The sequence below is a fragment of the Balaenoptera musculus genome, chromosome 2, assembly GCF_009873245.2.
Source record: "Balaenoptera musculus isolate JJ_BM4_2016_0621 chromosome 2, mBalMus1.pri.v3, whole genome shotgun sequence".
Lineage (NCBI taxonomy): Eukaryota > Metazoa > Chordata > Mammalia > Artiodactyla > Balaenopteridae > Balaenoptera > Balaenoptera musculus.
In genome coordinates this window covers 92,553,341-92,578,596 of record NC_045786.1, presented here as the reverse complement: position 1 = coordinate 92,578,596, position 25,256 = coordinate 92,553,341, and the positions used below count along the sequence as shown (strand labels likewise).

Here is a 25,256-nt window from a genome sequence, read left to right as displayed (position 1 = left end):
AGAAATGTTTAACAAGGACCTAGAAGAACTAAAGAGCAAACAAACAATGATGAACAACACAATAAATGAAATTAAAAATTCTCTAGAAGGAATCAATAGCAGAATAACTGAGGCATAAGAACGGATAAGTGATCTGGAAGACAAAATAGTGGAAATAACTACCACAGAGCAGAATAAAGAAAAAAGAATGAAAAGAATTGAGGACAGTCTTAGACACCTCTGGGACAACATTAAACGCACCGACATTCGAATTATAGGGGTCCCAGAAGAAGAAGAGAAAAAGAAAGGGACTGAGAAAATGTTTGAAGAGATTATAGTTGAAAACTTCCCTATTATGGGAAAGGAAATAGTCAATCAAGTCCAAGAAGCACAGAGAGTCCCATACAGGATAAATCCAAGGAGAAACACACCAAGACACATATTATCAAACTATCAAAAATGAAATACAAACTATCAAACTATCAAAATCAAACTATCAAAAAATTAAATACAAAGAAAAAATATTAAAAGCAGCAAGGGAAAACTATCAAAAATTAAACTATCAAAAATTAAATACAAAGTATCAAAAATCAAACTATCAAAAATTAAATAAAAAGAAAAAATATTAAAAGCAGCAAGGGAAAAACAACAAATAACATACAAAGGAATCCACATAAGGTTAACAGTTGATGTTTCAGCAGTAACTCTGCAACCAGAAGGGAGTGGCAGGACATATTTAAAGTGACGAAAGAGAAAAACCTACAGCCAAGATTACTCTATCCAGCAAAGATCTCAATCAGATTTGACAGAGAAATTAAAACCTTTACAGACAAGCAAAAGTTAAGAGAATTCAGCACCACCAAACCAGCTTTACAACAAATGCCAAAGGAACTTCTCTAGGCAGGAAACACAAGAGAAAGAAAAGACCTACGATAACAAACCCAAAACAATTACGAAAATGGTAATAGGAACATACATATCGATAACTACCTTAAATGTAACTGGATTAAATGCTCCAACCAATAGACACAGACTGGCTGAATGGATACAAAAACAAGACCCGTATATATGCTCTTTACAAGAGACCCATTTCAGACCTAGGGACACATACAGACTGAAAGTGAGGGGATGGAAAAAGATATTCCATGCAAATGGAAATCAAAAGAAAGCTGGAGTAGCAATTCTCATATCAGACAAAATAGACTTTAAAACAAAGACAATTACAAGAGACAAAGAAGGACACTACATAATGATCAAGGGATCAAATCAAGAAGATATAACAATTGTAAATACTTATGCACCCAACATAGGAGTACCTCAATATATAAGGCAAATACTAACAGCCATAAAAGGGGAAATCGACAGTAACACAATCATGGTAGGGGACTTTAACACCCCACTTTCACCAATGGACAGATCATCCAAAATGAAAATAAATAAGGAAACACAAGCTTTAAATGATACATTAAACAAGATGGACTTAATTGATATTTACAGGACATTCCATCCAAAAACAACAGAATACACTTTCTTCTCAAGTGCTCATGGAACATTAGCCAGGATAGATCATATCTTGGGTCACAAGTCAAGCCTTGGTAAATTTAAGAAAATTGAAATCGTATCAAGCATCTTTTCTGACCACAATGCTATGCGAGTAGATATCAATTACAGAAAAAAAATCTGTAAAAAATACAAACACATGGAGGATAAACAATACACTACTTAATAACCAAGAGATCACTGAAGAAATCAAAGAGGAAATCAAAAGATACCTAGAAACAAATGACAATGAAAACACGATGACCCAAAACCTATGGGATTCAGCAAAAGCAGTTCTAAGGGGGAGTTATTGTTATATTATAACAATATTAAAATATTGTTATAGCAATACAATCCTCCCTCAAGAAACAAGAAACATCTCAAATAAACAACCTAACCTTGCACCTAAAGCAATTAGAGAAAGAAGAACAAAAAAACCCCAAAGTTAGCAGAAGGAAAGAAATCATAAAGATCAGATCAGAAATAAATGAAAAAGAAATGAAGGAAACAATAGCAAAGATCAATAAAACTAAAAGCTGGTTCTTTGAGAAGATAAACAAAATTGATAAACCATTAGCCAGACTCATCAAGAAAAAAGGGAGAAGACCCAAATCAACAGAATTAGAAATGAAAAAGGGGAAGTAACAACTGACACTGCAGAAATACAAAGGATCATGAGAGATTACTACAAGCAACTCTGTGCCAATAAAATGGACAACCTGAAAGAAATGGACAAATTCTTAGAAATGCACAACCTTCTGAGACTGAACCAGGAAGAAATAGAAATTATGAATAAACCAATCACAAGCACTGAAATTGAAACTGTGATTCAAAATCTTCCAACAAAGAAAATCCCAGTACCAGATGGCTTCACAGGAGAATTCTATCAAACATTTAGAGAAGAGCTAACACCTAGCCTTCTCAAACTCTTCCAAAATACAGCAGAAGGAGGAACACTCCCAAACTCATTCTACGAGGCCACCATCACCCTGATACCAAAACCAGACAAAGATGTCACAAAAAAAGAAAACTACAGACCAATACCACTGATGAACATAGATGCAAAAATCCTCAACAAAATACTAGCAAACAGAATCTAACAGCACATTAAAAGAATCATACACCATGATCAAGTGGGGTTTTATCCCAGGAATGCAAGGATTCTTCAATATATGCAAATCAATCAATGTGATACATCACATTAACAAATTTAAGGAGAAAAACCATACGATCATTTCAATAGATGCAGAGAAAGCTTTTGACAAACTTCAACACCCATTTATGATAAAAACCCTCCAGAAAGTAGGCATAGAGGGAACTTACCTCAACATAATAAAGGCCATATATGACATACCCACAGCCAACATCGTCCTCAATGGTGAAAAACTGAAACCATTTCCACTAAGATCAGGAACAAGACAAGGTTGCCCACTCTCACCACTATTATTCAACATAGTTTTGGAAGTTTTAGCCACAGCAATCAGAGAAGAACAAGAAATAACAGGAATCCAAATCGAAAAAGAAGAAGTAAAACTGTCACTGTTTGCAGATGACATGATACTATACATACAGAATCCTAAAGATGCTACCAGAAAACTCCTAGAGCTAATCAATGAATTTGGTAAAGTAGCAGGATACAAAATTAATGCACAGAAATCTCTTGCATTCCTATACACTAATGATGAAAAATCCGAAAGTGATTTTTCAGATCACTTTTGAAACCATTTCTTGCAATAGTTTCAAAAACCTGAAACCATTGCAACAAAAAAGAATAAAATACCTAGGAATAAACTTACCTAAGGAGACAAAAGACCTGTATGCAGAAAATTATAAGACACTGATGAAAGAGAGATGATACAAATAGATGGAGAGATATACCATGTTCTTGGATTGGAAGAATCAACATTGTGAAAATGACTCTACTACCCAAAGCAATCTACAGATTCAATGCAATCCCTATCAAACTACCAATGGCATTTTTCACAGAACTAGAACAAAAAATTTCACAATTTGTATGGAAACACAGAAGACCCCGAATAGCCAAAGCAATCTTGAGAAAGAAAAACGGAGCTGGAGGAATCAGGCTCCCAGACTTCAGACTGTACTACAAAGCTACAGTAATCAAGAGAGTATGGTACTGGCACAAAAACAGACACACACATATGGTCACCTTATCTTTGATAAAGGAGGCAAGAATATACAATGGAGAAAAGACAGCCTCTTCAATAAGTGGTGCTGGGAAAGCTGGACAGCTACATGTAAAAGAATGAAATTAGAACACTCCCTAACACCATACACAAAAGTAAACTCAAAATGGATTAAATACCTAAATGTAAGGCCAGACACTATCAAACTCTTAGAGGAAAACTCAGGCAGAACACTCTATGACATAAATCACAGCAAGATCCTTTTTGACCCACCTCCTAGAGAAATGGAAATAAAAACAAAAATAAACAAATGAAACCTAATGAAACTTAAAAGGTTTCGCACAGCAAAGGAAACCATAAACAAGACCAAAAGGCAACCCTCAGAATGGGAGAAAATATTTGCAAATGAAGCAACAGACAAAGGATTAATCTCCAAGATTTACAAGCAGCTCATGCAGCTCAATATCAAAAAAACAAACAACCCAATCCAAAAATGGGCAGAAGACCTAAACAGACATTTCTCCAAAGAAGATATACAGATTGCCAACAGACACATGAAAGAATGCTCAACATCATTAATCATTAGAGAAATGCAAATCAAAACTACAATGAGGTATCATCTCACACCGGTCAGAATGGCCATCATCAAAAAATCTAGAAACAATAAATGCTGGAGAGGGTGTGGAGAAAAGGGAACCCTCTTGCACTGTTGGTGGGAATGTAAATTGATACAGCCACTATGGAGAACAGTATGGAGGTTCCCTTAAAAACTAAAAATAGAACTACCATACGACCCAGCAATCCCACTACTGGGCATATACCCTGAGAAAACCATAATTCAAACAGAGTCATGTACCAAAATGTTCATTGCAGCTCTATTTACAATAGCCAGGACATGGAAGCAACCTAAGTGTCCATCATCGGATGAATGGATAAAGAAGATGTGGCACATATATACAATGGAATATTACTCAGCCATAAAAAGAAATGAAATGGAGGTATTTGTAATGAGGTGGATGGAGTTAGAGTCTGTCATACAGAGTGAAGTAAGTCAGAAAGAGAAAAACAAATACAGTATGCTAACACATATATATGGATTCTAAGGAAAGAAAAAAAAAGGTCATGAAGAACCTAGTGGCAAGACGGGAATAAAGACACAGACCTACTAGAGAATGGACTTGAGGATATGAGGAGGGGGAGGGGTGAGATGTGACAGGATGAGAGAGTGTCATGGACATATATACACTACCAAATGTAAAATAGATAGCTAGTGGGAAGCAGCCGCATAGGACAGGGAGATCAGCTCGGTGCTTTGTGACCACCTAGAGGGGTGGGATAGGGAGGGTGGGAGGGAGGGAGATGCAAGAGGGAAGAGATATGGGAACATATGTATATGTATAACTGATTCACTTTGTTATAAAGCAGAAACTAACACACCATTGTAAAGCAATTATACTTCAATAAAGATGTTTAAAAAAAAAAACACAATATATAGGGAATGTTTGGCCCTGCTCTAAAAAAAAAAAAAACAATTAATGCTGGAGAGGGTGTGGAGAAAAGGGAACCCTCTTGCACTGTTGGTGGGAATGTAAATTGATACAGCCACTATGGAGAACAGTATGGAGGTTCCCTTAAAAACTAAAAATAGAACTACCATACGACCCAGCAATCCCACTACTGGGCATATACCCTGAGAAAACCATGATTCAAAAAGAGTCATGTACCACAATGTTCACTGCCGCTCTATTTACAATAGCCAGTACATGGAACCAACCTAAGTGTTCATCGACAGATGAATGGATAAAGAAGATGTGGCACATATATACAATGGAATATTACTCAGCCATATAAAGAAATGAAATTGAGTATTTGTAGTGAGGTGGGTGGATCTAGAGTCTGTCATACAGAGTGAAGTAAGTCAGAAAGAGAAAAACAAATACCGTATGCTAACAGAAATATATGGAATAAAAAAAAAATGGTTCTGAAGAACCTAGGGGCAGGACAGGAATAAAGACGCAGACGTAGAGAATGGACTTGAGGACACAGGGAGGGGGAAAGGTAAGCTGGGACAAACTGAGAGAGTGGCATGGACTAATATACACTACCAAATGTAAAATAGATAGCTAGTGGGAAGCAGCCACATAGCACAGGGAGAGCAGCTCGGTGCTTTGTGTCCACCTAGGGAGGGTGGGAGGGAGATGCAAGAGGGAGGAGATATGGGAATATATGTTTATGTATAGCTGATTCACTTTGTTATACAGCAGAAACTAACACACCATTGTAAAGCAATTATACTCCAATAAAGGTGTTAAAAAATAATAATAATAATATCCACAAAATAATTTGCCATGTTTTCATTTTTGGCTTGAAAATTCAATGTGCAATGCTGGTTTTAGTTAGAAATGAGGAAATGCCAACAGGAAATTGAATGAAACCTCAAAATATACTCTTTTTTGCATACAAGAAGCACTAATTATTTCTTTTCAACAACTATGATGTTACATTTCTGTTTCTGCAGCCAGTGGGAGTCCCAAAATGCAGTTTTCTCTTTTCTCTAAATATACTGTTTCACACAAAAATATATAATATCAGTATGTAACAACTAAGTAATGTACTGGTTTTCCCTTTTATTATTTTTTAAATATTTTATTTAAACCATAAATGTGAACTCTGAAAATGTGACGTAGATGACAATGACCACAGTCATACTTTATCTGAAGTCCTAATGGCTAGACAAATCTCTAAATTCTCAGTCTCTCTTTCAGGAATAACATTTGATGGTCATGAAAAAGACATTTTCTATCTTTAGGACCATTATCCAGCTTTGAGATCTCAGCGACCCTTGATATCTAACAACAATAACAACAACAACAACAAAAATCAGCTGTAACACAAAAAGAACAAAGAATATCCCTGAACAATTTTACTCCCCCATCCTGGCTTCCTCCTTTTGGGAAGTGGCACCCAGTAACATAAATAAACTAGCAGCATACCTGTTGATGTGTCAAAGTCCTGGGGTATATTTGGGTAGGGACAGAAATTCCAGTTCTCTGTCTTCCAAGAACTCTGATCCCAATCCAGAAAACAGTGGTTCCCACTACCACCATATTGCTGTGTAAAGGGCTCAGAGGCAGCTGTGCCTGGCCCTTAGGAACATAATTTAAGGAAGCTGCGATGGCTCCGTAAGGTTCCATCACGACCAAACTTTCTTTGGAACATCTTAACGCTGCTCCTTTCCCCTGAAGGACCTTCAACTGACCCAAAGCCAGATCCCTAATCTTCAATTGACAGGTTGGAGAAAAGACTGACTATAAAGCAGAATTATTACCTATAGACTACTGATATTATTTAAATCTTCTTAAAAACCAGGAAAATCACATGCATCTAATATTGTACAGAAAATGATTTGGTGATATGTTTACAAAACTGGTAGAGGGTTAGTGGAATAACAAAAGACCAGCCATTTTCTCTTCAGGCAAAAACTACCACCCAACCCCAAACTAGACCCCACGAAGTACTGAAATATAAGGGGGAGAAAGGAATTTTACTACTCCAAAGCTGTAGTTACCCTTCCATTTTTCTTCACCCTCTGTTAGCTTTGTAAAAGAATATTTGAGGGAACTGTCAAGAAAGGAAACATACTCATTTCAAAGTTCTCACAGGAGACAAGTTATCAACAGAGTGAGCTTCACTGTTTGCTGGTAAATCAAAGGAGCTAGAAGAATGTACCAGAGTAAGGGACAGGTGACTGCCATTGCTAACACCTAGAATCAAAGGAACAAAGAGAAGTAAAGCTCTCAAAGGACTAAGCAGTGCTGTATCTATTCTCTTCCCTCTCCTCTCTCCTGATCATGATCAAGAATTAGCTTATACCATAAAGATATAACAATATTAAAATAAATATTTCACCCTGTCTCAGCAAATTACCAACTGAAAAAGAAATGAATAGAAAGTGGAAATTGGCACTGTTGTAGAAATCACTATCACTGCAGTTGCAGTCACGGAAAAGGCAATTGGGAAGAAACCTCTTTAGTTAACAAGCAGATTGTCATATTATGTGAACTAGCTTTAGCACACATGAACCTGAACAGCCTATGGGCTCTTGAGTTAAACATACCTCATCATTCTGATGTTCAGGTCTTGGAGAAGAGCTGGAAATTGTTGGGTAAACGGCAGCAAGTTCTTGGAGTTTTGTATCAATTTCAGCAAGCTGCTGATGCTGGGCGACTGCAGGTGTGTATCCTTCTCCCGGGACCAGCCTGCCAGACTGATCTCCCTAAAAGGAAACAAGGGTCACCAGGTCATTCTTATGTTACATTTTTTTTTCCAAAATATACCTTTCAGACCGCTACATCAGTGCTCCTCACAAAAACAAATAAAAAGCAAAACAAAACAAATATAAAAAAAGAACAGAATTAACTTGGGATAGTGCAAGAAAAAAAATTAAATAGTTTAAGGATTCATTATCTGCCAACTCTGCGTAAAGTATCTGCTTACATTTTGTGGGCGTTCTACCCTATGGAATAACTCTCTTAGCCTCACAGTCTGGGTCTCATAACATTCTCATTTCTCCACTCTGAAAAAAGTGGTTTGTGACATGCTGAATAAGGAAGAAATCATGTTTACCCTATAACGGACATGTTATTTTCAAAATTTGTCCCTGAAAAGTAACATAGAGTCGGTTGTTTGGGTTTCATGATCATAACTGGTCATCTAGGGACTTCCCTGGTGGTCCTGTGGCTAAGACTCCACACTCCCAATGCAGGGGGCCCGGGTTCGATCTCTGGTCAGGGAACTAGATCCCGCATGCCGCAACGAAAGATCCCGCGTGCCACAACTTAGACCCGATGCAGCCGAATAAATAATATTTGAAAAAAAAACTGGTCATCTAACTCGTTATTGAACTAACATTAGTTCCTTAACAGGTTAAAAGCCATTCATAACATTCATTCAAAAACCTCGTACTGAGTGCCTGCTATGGGGAGGCGTTACACTGGGCACTGGTGATTCAATATGAATCTCACACGTTCCTGCCCTCAGGAGTTCTCAGTCTCTTGACAGCAAAGATTTTAACAAGGTGTGAAAAGTGCTGGTAAACCCAGGGCTCCATGGGCACCAGGGAGGGTCAACTAACCTCTGTTAACAGGAAGGGGCAAGGAGAAAACGTGTTTGGAGAATGCTTCCTAAAGGAAATAATCTTAGTAGCATCTTAGAGAAACAACACAATCGGCTGTGCACTTTAAAACTGGAGCAGGTGAGGGTGAGACTGGAGGCAGAAAATCCAGTTAAAAAGCAAAAGCCGTAGCCTACAACAAAAGTGATGAGTGCCTGAACTCGGAATGTTTCCTGGGAATGAAGCACACAGGACCAATTCCAGAGATACTTAGGAAGCAGAGTTTACAGAATCTGGAGACAATTTGATGGAAGAATGAAGGGAGGAGTAAGGATCAAGGATAAAAACCAAATTCCTGATTTTACCAGCTAGGGGGATGGTGGTCATAAGGACCAAACTAGGGAATACCAGAGACGTGCTAGGTTTGAGGAGGAAAATGATGATGACGAATTCTGTTTGGGGCCTTCTGATATTCACAGATGTCCCTAGGACATCCACATATTATGTTAGGTAGTTAAATATGTTTGTCTCAAGTTCAAGATAGAGACCTGGATTGGAAATAAGTATTTTGGACTCACCCATAATTCTATAATGGTTCAAACCCTTAGACCATGGGAATGGGTGAGGTCACAAAGGGAAGCCTGTAGCACAAGGACAGAAGAATCATGAAGAACACTAAGAATAAAGGGGCAGATGGAGGGCAACACACACTTTGGTTTCATGACTCTAATACCAGGGATCAAACCCTAAGTAGTAACCAGAAGAAGTACATGCAAAAACTTATGCAGAAAGACTTACACTGTCTCTTCCTGGTCCCAGCATCCCATTTCCCTTTCTGCTTCAGTGAAACCAAATACTGCATGAGTCTCTCTAGGGAACAGGTACCCACCAGACACTCCTTCTCCCTACCCACTGGCATCAAGAAGACAAGCAAATGACCTAGATTCAGCCAATCAGAAGGGAACACCCTGGACTTTGACTCTTGAGGGAGAGAGAGAGAGAGAGAGAGAGAGAGAGATTCAAAGATGCAGGGAAAGTGGGGAAGTGATTAATGGTGACAGCAGTAGCAGTGAGGATCCAGTGTTGATAGCAGTGAAGGTGGCAGCAGTGATCATTATCGGGGGTGTCTGGTGGCCTTGGTACAGCCCCGAACCAGACTGATTCTCAGGAGTTTCTAGGGCCATTTTTCTGCCTACCTTGATATCTGCCTGGTTTACAAGCCTGGTCCTCCGAACTTCCCACTGTGTCTGTGAGCTACTCAAGTCTTCCAATAAATTCGTTTTCTGTTTTTTTAACCAAAATCTGCCTCTGTTTCTTGCAACCTAGAACCCTGACTAAAATGTTTTTTGCCATGTTACTTACAAAAAAGAGTAACTGCAAAAAGCCCAAATGTCTGAAAATAGGGAGAAAGTGAGACTATACTATATCCATATAAGGATATGATACAGTAATAAACATTTTAAATATACTTGCAAGTTGGCATATGAAAGTTATATATAATTATTTAAAAAAATACCTAACTACTCACAAATAAGAAACTCTGATTAATTTTCCCTAAATAAAAGTGATATAAATACTGTATGACCTAAAAGAGAAATAAAGAATCAGACAAAAAAAAAAAAAACAACTATGGAATCAATGACTAAATATTGGTTAATAAATTTTAAATTCTTGTTTGAATGGAATTCTTTTTTAATGACACTGGAGGTAAAAGAACATGGCAGATTAAATTCAACAGAAATTTAAATGTTTCATGCTTTATGCTGTTACAGAAGGAAATTATGTGTAACATGTAGTAGATGGTATGTGTGTTTCTGGCTAGATTTGCAATGTGTAGGAGTCTTGTCTCCCTAAGACAGAACCCAGGAAATGCTCTGCACCACCCTGCTTTACAGCTAGGGTTCACACCGGTAATGAGGGTCCACAATCAGACTCACCCATTCAATACTGATTTAGACGTGAGTAATTTAAGATCTGATGCAAAATCCATTTTGTTGGGAAGGGTGACAGTAGAGGCTTCCAGCATTGCGGAGAGCCATTAGTTGCAAGTATGAGTTCCCTACCTAGGAGGAAATCTTTAAAAAATTCTACCTATCCTAGAGAAATTTAAGAGAATATTATATCCATACAGTCAAACATACCACTGTAAGGAACAACCAGCGGGCATGAGTTCTGTGGAATTCAAACAAAATTATCATGTTAGTCATCCTCTTTATGTTGGATCTGTCAGAGACGAAGTGGTGGAGCACTCCATAAAGAAATGGGCACACAGACGCTTGAAAGACTACAGCAAATGTGAAGCGTGGCAAGAAGTTTCGTACAGTTTGAGAAAAACAGTAGATCGGTTCCTTCCTCAAAGTGTTCCTGAATGCTTCCTGCCACATTCACATCTTCCTCCACTAAATCTCTATTCCAACATGTGCCACCACCTATATGGCTTCATAGAATCTCTGTATAAAATCTCCCACATCAGGTAATAAGAAAGGACACTTTCTCCTCAGAGCTTACAGAAAAAACTCTCAGCAAATATTAGTTTAAAAACAATAGTAACTGTAAAAATAACAACAACAACCTCAAAAGAGGGCTGCCTAGCTAAGTAGCAGAATAGAGATGTTTGAAACCCAACTAGGAAAACCGTAAAATGAACTTATATGAGCAAAATGACAAAAAAGATAAAGATTATGAGAAAAACATTTTAAGACCTGGAGGAGAGATCCAGGAGATTCTATACCCACCTATGGGCTGGTACACTGACTGACCTAGTCCTTTTCCAATCTCCTCCTTTCTTGCCTTCCTCTGCTACAAAAAAAGAGAAAATGAAATACTTGAATCCCCAGTCTCGCTTGCAGAGCTGTATGAAACAAATGACTACGTGACAGCTTGGCCAGTGAGATGCAGGTGGAAGTCGTGGGGACACCACATCTTCCCAAAGGAAAAGGCAAAACTTCAGAGGAGTCTCTTTTCTCCTTCCCCTTCCCCCTTTCTTTCTGCCTGGAAAATTAACACATTACATACAGATATAGCAGCAATCTTGCACACCTAAAAACAAAACCACACTACAAACATAGGTCAAGAAGATCAAAAGACATTAGCTACTTATACCTGGATTTCTTGTTACTGAAAAAAATAAATAAACTTCTTGCTGAAGTCACTGTTTATAAAGTTTTCTGTTACCTGAAGTCAATCCCATTCCCAACTGATATCCCACTTTATAGGAAGCCCAAAAGGAAAGAAAAAGAGATGATAGAAGGGAAGAAATAAGATAATTTTCTGCACAGAAGAAAGACTTGAACCTTCAGATAAAAAGGGCCTACCTACAAGGTACCATGCAGGAACAAAAATGTTTTTAAAGACACACATAAAATACGTTCTGATAAAATTTGTGAACTAAAAAATAAAGAGAAAATCCTATATGCTTCCAGAAAGAAAGGATTTTGCATCTAGGATTTAGCTACCACCATTTGAAGCTATCATTCAAATGAGGGAAAAATAAATTTTTGAATAGGCAAACACTCAAAAAATTATCTACACACCATCATTATTTCAGGGAAATTTTTTTTTAATTCCAGAAGAATAACTCGGGAAAAATGATTTGTACAAATAAACAATTAGTTGAGCTTAAATACACAGGTAATGACGTGATTTAAAAATTTGGCTACTATTCAGAAAGATTCCTAAAATATAAGAAGCATACTGTTTTTAAAAGGAAAAACTTCTGGGCTTCCCTGGTGGTGCAGTGGTTAGGAATCTGCCTGCCAATGCAAGGGACACAGGTTCGAGCCCTGGTCCAGGAAGATCCCACATGCTGTGGAGCAACTAAGCCCGTGCACCACAGCTGCTGAGCCTGCTCTCTAGAGCCCACAACCCACAACTACTGAGCCCACGTGCCACAACTACTGAAACCCGTGCGCCTAGAGCCCATGCTCCACAACAAGAGAAGCCACCGCAATGAGAAGCCCATGCACCGCAACAAAGAGTAGCCCCCTCTCACCACAGCTAGAGAAAGCCCACACGCAGCAACAAAGACCCAACACAGCCATAAATAAATAAATAAATAAATAAACAAATAAATAAATAAATTTATTAAATAAATAAAGGGAAAAACTTCTAACATTCTGGAACTAAAATTCTAGGTGATTTCAATACATTCTGGAGGAGAGGAAATGGGAGAAGAGGGAAATAAAAGCATACCAAAGATCCTGTCCTGTTAAGATATAAGATTTTAAATTTTATTTATTTATTTATTTATTTATGGCTGTGTTGGGTCTTCGTTTCTGTGCGAGGGCTTTCTCTAGTTGCGGCGAGCGGGGGCCACTCTTCATCGCGGTGCGCGGGCCTCTCACTATCGTGGCCTCTCTTGTTGCGGAGCACAGGCTCCAGACGTGCAGGCTCAGCAGCCATGGCTCACGGGCCTAGTCGCTCCGCGGCATGTGGGATCTTCCCGGACTGGGGCTCGAACCCGTGTCCCCTGCATCGGCAGGCAGACTCTCAACCACTGTGCCACCAGGGAAGCCCAAGATATAAGATTTTAGAGACTAATTAATTATTGAAGAACCTCCAGAGAGGAATGCAGCCCCCTGCCAACACTGATCCTAGGCCAGTGAGACCACTTTAGATTTCTCTCCAGAACTAGGGGGAAACTGAGGTGAAGAGAAATAACTTCCCAAGGTGACAGAACTGAGAAATGATGGATCCTGCGTTCTAGCCTGGGTGACAACAGACTGCCAGAGCCAGCACACACAACCACGCTCCGCTACCACCTGCAGTGTCTGGAGACTCCATTTCTACAGACCACAGTGTCAGCTGTGAATACATAACCTGGAGGAACATATACCAGTACAACACTGGCCTTTCCTGGAGTGGGAATGATGGAGAACTGTTATTTTTTCTCTTTTAATCTGAATTTCTAGCTTCCCTTGACAAACTGGAGGATCCAGGCAGCCCTGGGCGGGATTTCCATGCAGCAGCAGCCACGGACCGGCATGCTCTACCCCACTGGCTACAGATATGGCTGCACATGCTCTGCTTTTTACCCAGAGCAAAAACTACCCTCTGAACCTACATGTCTTAGGCTGGGTTCCCTAGATCTGGAACGTGAGGCAGAGATTCTTGTTTAAGTGACTTAGTGGGGGGATGCTTTCAGGATTAGGGGTGTGAGGGGAGCAGGCTAGGACAAGGGAACAAAGCTAGGCGAGGATGTGGTCTCAGCTGAAGACTGGGTGACCCCTGGGGAAGAGGTGGAGGACAAACTGCACGGCACAGCTAATCCCATCTCAAGGTGAGGGGACATGAGGGGAGGCAGGGGCTGCTGTCCTGGGCTGGTCAGCTCCCATTTAGCCCAGGGCAATTCTCCAGGGAAGGAGGCAGCTGTGCACCCTTGGCACAGGGCAGGGGGATGGATGCACACATGTGCCAGGTAAAAGGTATCTGGGCAGGGTGCCAGCAGCATTTACCACATCATCTCTATTAAACATAGGGGAATAAAAACTAGACGACAAGGCTAGAGCTTCAAGGCACACAGGAAAATGTATTTCTTTGTAGAAGTAAGAATATTACAGTAGCCAGGTCATGGAAGCAACCTAAATGCCCATCGACAGACAAATGGATAAAGAATTGTGGTACATATATACAATGGAATATTACTCAGCCATAAAAAGGAACGAAACTGAGCCATTTGTTGAGACATGGATGGACCTAGAGACTGTCATACAGAGTGAAGTAAGTCAGAAAGAGAAAAACAAATATCGTATATTAACGCATGTATGTGGAACCTAGAAAAATGGTACAGATGAACCGGTTTGCAGGGCAGAAGTTGAGACACAGATGTAGAGAACAAACATATGGACACCAAGGGGGGAAAACCGCAGTGGGGTGGGGATGGTGGTGTGCTGAATTGGGCAATTGATATTGACATGTATACACTGATATGTATAAAATTGATGACTAATAAGAACTTGCAGTATAAAAAAACAAACAAACAAAAAAACAACTAATACTAAACTTTTTTGGGGTTATTTGTATGGAAATATGTTAATATAAATGTTTCAGACATTACATGAAATTCCTAAAACTCTTATATGTTCTGATATAATGTTATAAGTCATAATTCTAGTTATTACTTTAAAATGTATATCTCGAAAGAAAGAAAGAAAGAAAGAAAGAAAGAAAGAAAGAAAGAAAGAAAGAAAGAAAGAAAGAAAGAAAGAAAGAAAGAAAGAAAGAAAAAGAATATGGCTGTAAGTTTAGTATGCAAACAAGTGCAAACGCTGAGCCACTGCACTCCTTATGTGACCTGTCTGGGCCCTATAAATACCCGCATTCGCACCCTGGATTCATGCTTTTCCCCTCCTTAGACTCAGTCTGTGCTCGCCCCAGACTCTTCAGGGAACTAGATGCCCAGCGTTACCTGGGCAGGAGCAGGATGGTGCTCTTCAGGATTACTGAAGACCACGCTAAAATATCATGCAACCAGTTTAGGGATAATAAGAAATGTCCAAAATAAAAGGATCCAGAGAAACACAATTCTATGTCATCAATGACCAAGCCCATCACATCACAGGCAGTGGTTATTATTGTGAAAGCCAATTGCAGTCACTCTTATAATGACATAGGAGAGTCAATAATGAATCGGCAAGAATAAATTGGAAAATTTAGATAAAAATAAATTTGTAAAATGGGATTTTTTAAAGTCAGAAATATTGCTCCATAATTTGAAAAATTACTATAAATTTAGGCTAATGGGTCAATAACATGATTAAAGAAATAAAAATTAAGAAGTGTAGAGCTTGTGGAATATCAGAGTTTACTTACCTCAGAACTGGACAGCCCCGAATCACTGTTATCCAAGTCCTTCAAAAGTTCAACCAGCCTTTTCTTCTCTCTGTCAATCATAATCACTGGTTGTCCTGAATTCTTGGCCAACTACAGAATGTATGAATGGAAAATATTAAATACTCAAAGCAATTCACAGTTCAGGAAAAATTAAAATGGGACCTGAGGCTTCTACAATACAGAAGCACTAAGGTAAAATTTGTGAGATTAGGCATTTTCATTTGCTAGGTAATTTTACTTTATGCCAAATTTTTGATAGAGGTCCATTCTCCAAGCAAAGATATTCAACCATTTCAACAAACATTTTATTTAAAAAATAAAACATGGGCAGTTTGCAAACCTCTCTTTATATAATATGTATCAATGCAAAAACATATTTGCTGAGACATTTGGAAGGAATCTTACCACTTCCTTTGTGGCATATATTCACTAAATGAAACTGCTTTTAAATTTCAAGAATATCACATCAGGAGTTTAAATAAGATTCAGTTACTATTGTTAAAAGGGAAAAAGGGAAATATATGGTGGAGCTGCTGTCTGTGTCAGCAAGAACTTGGATATGAGGAAAACCTTACTGCTCTTGGAAAATTAAACACTAAATCAACATACAATGAGCCAGCGCAAAGAGACAGAGCAAGCTGGAGAAGGTCTCCTTCAGATCATACGAAAATGGAGCACAGAAAAATCGAAAGTCCCAGAGGTCAGTCCTGACAGCAGCAGGCTGACCCATGAATCCAGTCTGCCTAGAAAAGACGTGCTAATTGTGGAAAAAGCATCAGGCTTGAACTATGAAGAGTTACTTAACTCTCTCCTCTTAATACTTCATAATCACCAGTGTAGCTTTCTAGTGCCTTAACTGCCTGAGTGGTTTGCCATGAGCCTTCTGTCCACCATACTTACATTTCTTGCTATAAATTAATTCGCATTCTGGTCTAATACAGGAGTTCCTGTGCCCTTAGTTAGTCGAAGTCTGCCTTAAGGACAAACCAAGTGAGACCGCAGGGCCTGTAAGACCAAGGTTGAGCCCCTAAATCAGGGAGCTAATCAGAGCAAGAGACAAGTGAGGGGCTGCCAGGAAGCTCAGCTGGAGTTGGGCGGAAGGGGCAGGGACAGTGGGCAGACAACCAGTTGGCCTCTCCAACTCTGCCAGGAGAATTTTCCATTCAAATTTCTAAATGCACCAGTTATAAAATCAGTCTCATTACTTTAATAAAACAATTTTAAGTTGATTTTAAATATGCAATTTAAAATCTGGGAAACACTGTCCAAAACTATTTTCTAAATAAGTGTTTTTCAAACTGCAGGAACCAGATTCATTTCTGCATAATGAAACAAATGTAATAAGTTGCAGCTAGCAATTTTAAAAGGGGTAGGATGGGATAGAATAGGATAGGATGGAGTAGAAAATAGTGAAGTTAAGTATTGGCTCATAAAACTTTTCTATCAGTTATATATAGTGTTTCAATTACATACACGTGCATCATGGTCAAAAAAAATATTTAAAGACAATGAACACAACTATTTCCATGCTTGCAGCTCATTTCATCCCACATTCTGGCTTCTAAATTTCTAAGTACATACCTCAATGTTTCGCTTAATAAAATCCTGGCTGTGTTTACCCCTGAGCTCAATCTTTTCTGTATTTGAGAAAGGTTTCTTTTCTGCTTTGATCAATGACTCATTTCTTTCCACACCATACGTAAAATCTAATATTAAGAAAGTTCAAAATTTTTTCAGAATTATAATTGTCCATTATGCTAAAATTTTACCTTAAGCATATATTAGAATATACAAGAAATAAAACACACAGAGAAGTACTTCTAAATTCCAGATCCAGAAACTTAACACATACAGAGATTTTTTTCTTTTCTTTTTTTTTTTTTTTGGCTGCGCCACATGCCTTGCAGGATCTTAGTTCCCCGACCAGGGATCGAACCCGTGCTCCCTGGAGTGGAAGCGCAGAGCCCTAACCACTGGACCACCAGGGAATTCCCCAGAGATTTATTCTTAAAAAGATAAATGTGCTCCCATAATTTGCCATGAAGTTCTCATAAAACTTCTTTTGTTATTCATTATCCTGTATCAAACTTCTTATGCTGATTCCTTTGGAATCATGGGAAACACGAAAAGAACTTCAAGTGATATATGTAAAGGAGAAATCTCTGATGTCATGGGAATTTTAAAATATATTTTATTTTAGTCTTTATATGAAATAAAACTTTCCCTAAAGACTAGAGTCATTACCCGTTACTCTATTAATTTGCCATCACCCTCTCAGAACAATAAACTTTTTGTTCAAACCTGTCTTTTAAGCAAAGTCTGGGCATAAGTGTCCTGGATGTTCCACATCCTATCTGCACAAACCCCTAAAACCCATTTCAGTTTATCAGTTTTTCTCAACCTTTGAAAAGAGATTTGAGTCAGCCTCTGAGTTGTTCAGACCCTGAGTACTCAAGACAAGAGGAAGAAAAATACTTGTGGACTCTTATCCCCTTTATAAAATATCTTGTTTTCACTGTAGTCACATGTAAAGCATTTTTTTAAAAATTATGTGAATCCTTCATTAAAGCTCTAAAAATACACATAAAGAAGAGTCTGCTTAAATGACAAATGGAGTCCACCTTACAAAATAGGATAAATTGCCATATTAAAGTCCAACAGAAAAAAAACACTAGCCAGTAGCTCAATGCGGACAAGGCTTACTTAAAAGTTACCTTTGTTTTGTAAGAGAGGTTACCTCAATAAATAGGATTAAGGGAGCTAGTCAATTGGTGTATTTACAGCTTATTATCAAAGATTCAGTACAAAGTTAATAATTAAAGAATAAATTTTGATAACACTAGCTGGAAAGAACAAGGAAAAGGGTGAGATCTCTGGATTTAATTTCTTTTCAGACAAAAGAAAAGTTTTACTTTTCTATCCTTTATAATTGGGGTTTTATTCTTTAATCAATAACATGATTTTTTTTTAATGAACTATCAATAGTTAAAGTATGAGTTACTTTTTTGGTGAGTGGCCTTCTTAGATATAAAATATATAACTTTTTCCCATAATCCAAATTGTTTATAGTCTTTTAAGTTGAAATATGAAGTCTATTCATTCAGCTGAAGTTTCATATTCTCTTAAACAATACAACATTAAAATAAATCAAATTAAATGCATCTCTGTCTACATTTATAATAGTTTCTTTAAAATATACTTTTAATAAATTACAGGAGAAAACCTTAGATTGTCTGGTAGGAATTATCTCCCTAGAAATGTCCTCTTCTCCTCTCCATCCTGGTAGTGATCCAGGGTAGCAGCTGCCATGTTCCTATAGTGACCCCAACCCTTGCTGGGTTGGATGAGTTGGTTGAACCAAGGGTGGGCACCTAACCCAAGATAGATCAGTTGGTCTCTTCTCTAGGACTTTGGAATTGAATTGCCCTCTCAGTGACTAGCCACAGGATATGCTCTTGGGAATCAAAGAAGCTGTCTACCAGCAGGATTCTTTCCATAAATTTTCTTATTCACTTAAAGCTAGGTTTCCATTACTTGCAGCCAGATCTTCTTTAGCTCTTTATTATACAAAATTTCAATCCAAAAGTAGAAAGACTGGTATAATGAACCCTCAACAACTAACTTCAATAACGACCAATCTTGTTTCATCTAGAACCTCACCTACTTCGACTCACCACTGAATTAAATCACATCAAATCATTTCATCTGTGAATATTTCTACATACTGCTAGTATCTTCTTGGGACAGTATGTAAAATCACATACCTTTATTGACATTCTGTATACAGTTTTCATAGTCTTCTGGAGGGACTTGAGTGTGAAACACAGAGAAGAAGGTATCTTTGTGCCCGTAACAAGAAGGATCTATTGATTTAAAAATCACATGTTCAATACACACAAAATAAATAAGGAATTGTTTATGTGAACAGTTGTTTTAAAAAAGATAAGATCTAATGTTCTCTGCAATATTCCTCAATTCCCTCCACACATGTTTCTTAAGACAATGTCACTTTCAGGTAGACATGATAATCATCTTTGTACACATGAGCCACTCAAAACAGAGCAATCAAGATACTCAACAGAATTTCTGTGCAAAGAGGATGTACAAGGGCGCACTAAAATATCACATTAATTATCTGGAGATAATGTACCCAAAGTCTAACATTCTTAATACGGAGAATGTGCACACTGCATAACTTTGTGTTTTTATTTTTTATTTTAGATCCCCAAGGTGAAGATTTCAGATATATGGTCAGTCATTAAAATAATAGAATGTGTTTGAGAGAGAAAACTGGGGAGACACTTAGCAGTTAGCTTTCTTTTCTTCTATTTATTCTCTTAGGATAATACCCATAAAGAAATTAGGAAACTGTGTTTTTTAACTCTTTTTGTTTAATGTAATTTGTTTTATGTTCTACTAGCTACTTTAGACACTGTATATTTACAAGAAACTGCTAACATAAATAAATATCACTTTGCCTTAATATGAGAGAATCTGCCAGGTTATGGCACGGAAATGCTTTTGCTTAAGAAAACATGACAAGTCTTGAAGACATTACAGGATTCATCACCTACCTCTGAAACAAACCTGATTCAAGCATCTACTCGGAGACAATACAGGCAAGATACATTCACCCTAACACACAAACACCACCAAATTCATAACATACAACTTCTGACAGTAAAAACAAATTCATCAATCCAATTCCCTAATTTGGAATTCATAATAATCTAGCATCACCAGGATTGACATTACAACCATAATCCTTGTACAATCTTTGATGAGTTAATCTAGCAAATTAGCGGTATAAGCCTTGCAGGGACAGGGGTAAGCTACTCAAAAAGCAAAAAGGTTTAAAGTTCTTTTCAAACTTTAATTGTTTTGCAACCACTACTATGAGAGGTCTTAAAATATTCATTAAAGCAGGCTCTTCAAGTCAGCAATTTGGCAACATTCTGTTACTGGTTTAAGTTGCATCACATACCCAAAGTGGTAATATATTTATTTTTGATCACATAATTCCTCTTTAATAGCAGGTTCACTCAATTTTATACTAAAGTACCTATAAAGACACAAAAATATGAAAACTTGCAATACTAAAAACTATTATAGCAAGGTGATACTGAAGCTTTTAAACCCAGGGGTTTTTCCTAGGCTGAAATCATTCGTGTGACCCTGTGGCTCTTCACCCATAGTCCCAGGGTAGTCATTGCCTCAGACAGAAGATGGGTACAGCCTAGAACAAAGCCTCATAGCTCAGTCTTGAGTTTAAAAGACAACAGTTGTAAAAGGCAGACATTCAACTGCAGGAGCTCAACTCCTTGAGAGAGGAAAAGCATTTTCTAAATTCCAAAAGTCCTCCATTAGAAAGCTCTTCCTTATAGTAAAAAAAAAATTCTAATTAATGTAGAAGAAATGATGAAATTAGAAAATAACCATTTGGTAACCATCATAATAATAATTGATTCAGGTAGGAATCATCAATGGATAATAAAACTCATGGGTGAAAGTTTGAAGAATAACAGGATAATAGCCTCAGAGTATCCTTCCATGAGATAACTTATTCAGTACAAAGAGAAAAATGGTAACTTTACAGTGCAGAAACCTGGCAGACACCACCTTAACCAAATGATCAAAGTTAACATCACCAGTGATGGAACAATCAACATCATGCGCTTTCCTGATATGATTCATTGAGAAAAACACAGTACCACTTCTGTGGGATTTCTGCCAAAAATGCATAACTTGAACCCAATATATGGAAACATAAACAAACCCAAACTGGGCAACAGTCTACAAAATAACAGGCCTATAATCTTCCAAAATGCTAATGTCATAAAACACAAAGAGTGACTAAAGAGACATGACAATTAAATGCAATGCATTATCTTGAATTTTCTTTTGCTAGAAAGGATTTTAGTGTGACAACTGGCAAAACCTGAAGAAAGCCTGTCAATTGGATAATAGTATTGTATCAATACTAATTTCCTGATTTGTGTGCATGTGTGTGTCCTCTTGTGGACAGGAAGACAGAGGAGGTGGTAAATGTTAACACTTGGAGAATCTGAGTAAAGGGTATTTGAGAATTCTTCACACTTTTCAGACTTTAAGTCTGAAATTATATCAAAATTAGAAGTTAATAGGAAAATTTTCAAATTTCCTCACTACAAACATTCATCTGGGGGAAAAAAATCTCCCTTGAGAGATCAAGGGCCAGATCTTGAAAGACTGAGCACAATTTTTTTATTAACTTTTTTTTATTGAATGAAAGACTCTTTCAATTTTATAGTGCTTTACAATTTTCAAAAGTATTTGAGCACAATTTTTAACAAGAGTCTTAAAAGAGGAAGATTGCAGGATTGATTTAAGTTGCTTCCTGCCACCTAGGGAAGAAAGCCCATCCCAGACAATGGGAAGGACCTAGAAGAACATCAGAGGGGATGAGTTTGCAGAAGACACAAGTGACACACACGTGAGGCTGCTCCCTGGCACTCATCCCATTGGAGGTGAAATCTTAGAGTTGGATAGAGATCACCAAAGAGAATGGGAAAACCAGAGCCCTGTGGGCTCTGCCTCACTGCATACCTGGAACTTGGGAGGAGACTCCACACACAGTGCTCCACACCTACCCTTGACAGCTCCAAAGCAGCAATGGCAGTGTGGCATATTTAGAGGAAGACAGGGCCTAATATATTCACCTTTTCTTTCTCCCTCTCTCTCTCTCCTCCCGACCCCAACACACACACACAGAGAAACATATGACACACAACGGCATGGCTGGCCTGTGGCATAGAAGAGAACCAGAAGTTCTCACTTGCCCCGATTAGGTAGAAACAGACCTCTTCCCACTGCCCATCATGACACCAACCAAAAATGCACACATCCGAATGTCCCCTACAATTAAGAACCACCCTATTAGACTACAGAGAAAATTTCAATAAACTCAAAATATCAAAACAATGCCCACAGTGTTATAGATTTCCACATTGGCTTTTAAAACAGAGGGCTTAAAAAAAATCCTGGAGAACAAGGGAAAAGCACCATTTTCTAATTAACTATAAGGTCAATGAAGAAATAAGAGTACGATAACAACCTGTAGAGAATAATGATGATACCATACACCAAAGAATGTAGTACAGAGCTAAATCTATATGCAGAAACAAATTCATAGCAATGGTGCTTTTATCATATTGTTATGGACTGAACTGTAACCCCCCAAAATTCATACGTTGAAGCCCTAACCCCCAGTGTGGCTGTATTTTAAGGAAGTAATTAAAGTTAAATGAGGTTATTAGGTGGGGTACTAATTCGATAGAACTGGTATCCTTACAAGAAGAGGAAGAGGCACCAGAGATATCTTCACGCCGCTCCTCCTCTTCCCTTGTGCACAGAGAAAAGGTCATGTGAGGACACAGTGAGAATGTGGCCGTCTGTAAGCCAGGAAGAGAGACCTCCCCCAGAAACGAATTTTCCAGTACCTTGATCTTAGACTTCTAGCCTCCAAAACTGTAAGAAAATAAGTTTCTGCTGTTTAAGCCACCCAGGCTGTGGTATTTTTTTTATGGCAGCCCTAGCAGACACATATTTTAAGAGAAAATAAAATGAGCTTAACTAGTTTAACTGAAGAAGCTAGAGAAAACAATAACAAGTTCAAGAAAAGAAAGAAAGGTAATTGCTAGAATTAGCAAAGAAATTCAAAACTGGTTCACAAAGGTATAAAAAGAAAAATCCTCAAGTATAATTTTAAAAAGAGAAAACACTCACTGTAATCAAGATAGCATGGTATTGGCAAAAGAAGAGCCACATAGATCACTGCAACAGAATAGAGGGTTCAGAAATAGACCTGCAAAAATATAGTCAACTAATCTTTAGCAAAAGAGCAAAACAATTGAATAGAGAGAGGATAATCTCTTAAACAAATGGTGCTGGAACAACTGGATGTCCATATGCAAAAAATAAAAATAAAAAAAGAATAACATAGATACAGACCTTACACTTTTCACAAAAATTAAATCAAACTGGATTATAAACCTAAATGTAAAACGCACAACTATAAAACTTCTAAAAGAAAACACAGGATAAAAATCTATATGAGCTTCAATTTAGTGATGAGTTTTTGTATACAACACCACAAGCACGATCCATGAAAGAAAAAATTGGTAAGTTAAGCTTATTAAAATTTAAAACATCTGCTCTGCAAAAGATACTGTTAAGAGAAGGAAATTACAAGCCACAGGCTGGGAGAAAATATTTGCAAAACACATATCTGAGAAAGGAGATGTATCCAAAATATACAAAGAACTCTTAAAGCTCAACAAGAAAACAACCAATCTAATTTTTTTAAATGGGCAAAAGATCTAAACAGACAACTCAGTAAAGAAAATATACATATGACAAACAAGCACCTGAAAAGATACTCAACATGCTTTGTCATTAGGGAAATGTAAATGCAAATTAAAACAACAATGAGATATCAATATATACCTATTAGAATGGCTAAAATCCAAAAAACTGACAATACCAATTGCTGGCAAGGATGCAGAACAATAGGAACTTTCATTTTTGCTGGTGGGAATATGAAATGGTATGGCCATTTTGGAAGACAGGCAGTTTCTTACAAAGTTAAACACTTATTGTATGATCCAGCAATCCTGCTCCTATATATTTACCCCCCAAAATGGAAATTTTATGTCCACACCAAAATCTGCACACTAATGTTTAAAGCAGCTTTATTCATAATCATCAAAAACTGGAAGCAATCAAGATATCTTTCAACAGATGAAGGGAAAAACAAACAGTGGTACATCCATAGAATGAAATACTTAGTAACAAAAAGAAATCAGCCGTCAAGTCACAAAAACACATGGATGAATCTTAACTGTATATTGCTAAGTTAAAGAACCCACTCTGAAAAAGGCTACGTACAGAATGATTCCAACTATACAACATTTGGAAAAGGCAAAACTAGAGAGACAGTAAAAAAATCAGTGGTGGCTAGAGGTTTGGGGGAAGAAAGGAGAGCTGAATGGCGATTCACACAGGGGACCTTTGTTTTGTTTGTTTGTTTGTTTTAACATCTTTACAGGAGTATAATTGCTTTACAATGGTGTGTTAGTTTCTGCTTTATAACAAAGTGAGTCAGCTATACCTATACATATATCCCCATATCTCTTCCCTCTTGCATCTCCCTCCCTCCCACCCTCGCTATCCCACCCCTCTAGGTGGTCACAAAGCACCGAGCTGATCTCCCTGTGCTATGCGGCTGCTTCCCACTAGCTATCTATTTTACGTTTGGTAGTGTATATATGTCCATGCCACTCTCTCACTTCATCCCAGCTGACCCTTCTCACTCCCCGTGTCCTCAAGTCCATTCTCTAGTAGATATGCATCTTTATTCCCGTCCTGCCTCTAGGTTCTTCATGACCATTCTTTTTTTTTTTTTAGATTCCATATATATGTGTTAGCATACAGTATTTGTTTTTCTCTTTCTGACTTACTTCACTCTGTATGACAGACTCTAGGTCCATCCACCTCACTACAGATAACTCAATTTTGTTTCTTTTTATGGCGGAGTAATATTCCATTGTATGTATGTGCCACATCTTCTTTATCCATTCATCCACACAGGGGATCTTTAAGCACGGTAA

The 25,256-nt window shown here is 37.8% G+C and overlaps 1 protein-coding gene across 2 annotated transcripts in view; it reads right to left on the bottom strand.

Moving 5' to 3' along the window:
- Positions 1–25,256, bottom strand: part of FSIP1 (fibrous sheath interacting protein 1) — a 218,159-nt gene that overhangs the window by 153,528 nt on the left and 39,375 nt on the right. For both annotated transcript variants that reach the window (XM_036841711.1, XM_036841712.1), the window contains exons 6-9: positions 19,374–19,472; positions 17,191–17,315; positions 15,589–15,699; positions 7,783–7,941 (exon numbers count right to left, since the gene is read on the bottom strand). In XM_036841711.1, the coding sequence (XP_036697606.1) occupies positions 7,783–7,941; positions 15,589–15,699; positions 17,191–17,315; positions 19,374–19,472 (494 nt within the window). The remainder of the gene's footprint in view (positions 1–7,782; positions 7,942–15,588; positions 15,700–17,190; positions 17,316–19,373; positions 19,473–25,256) is intronic.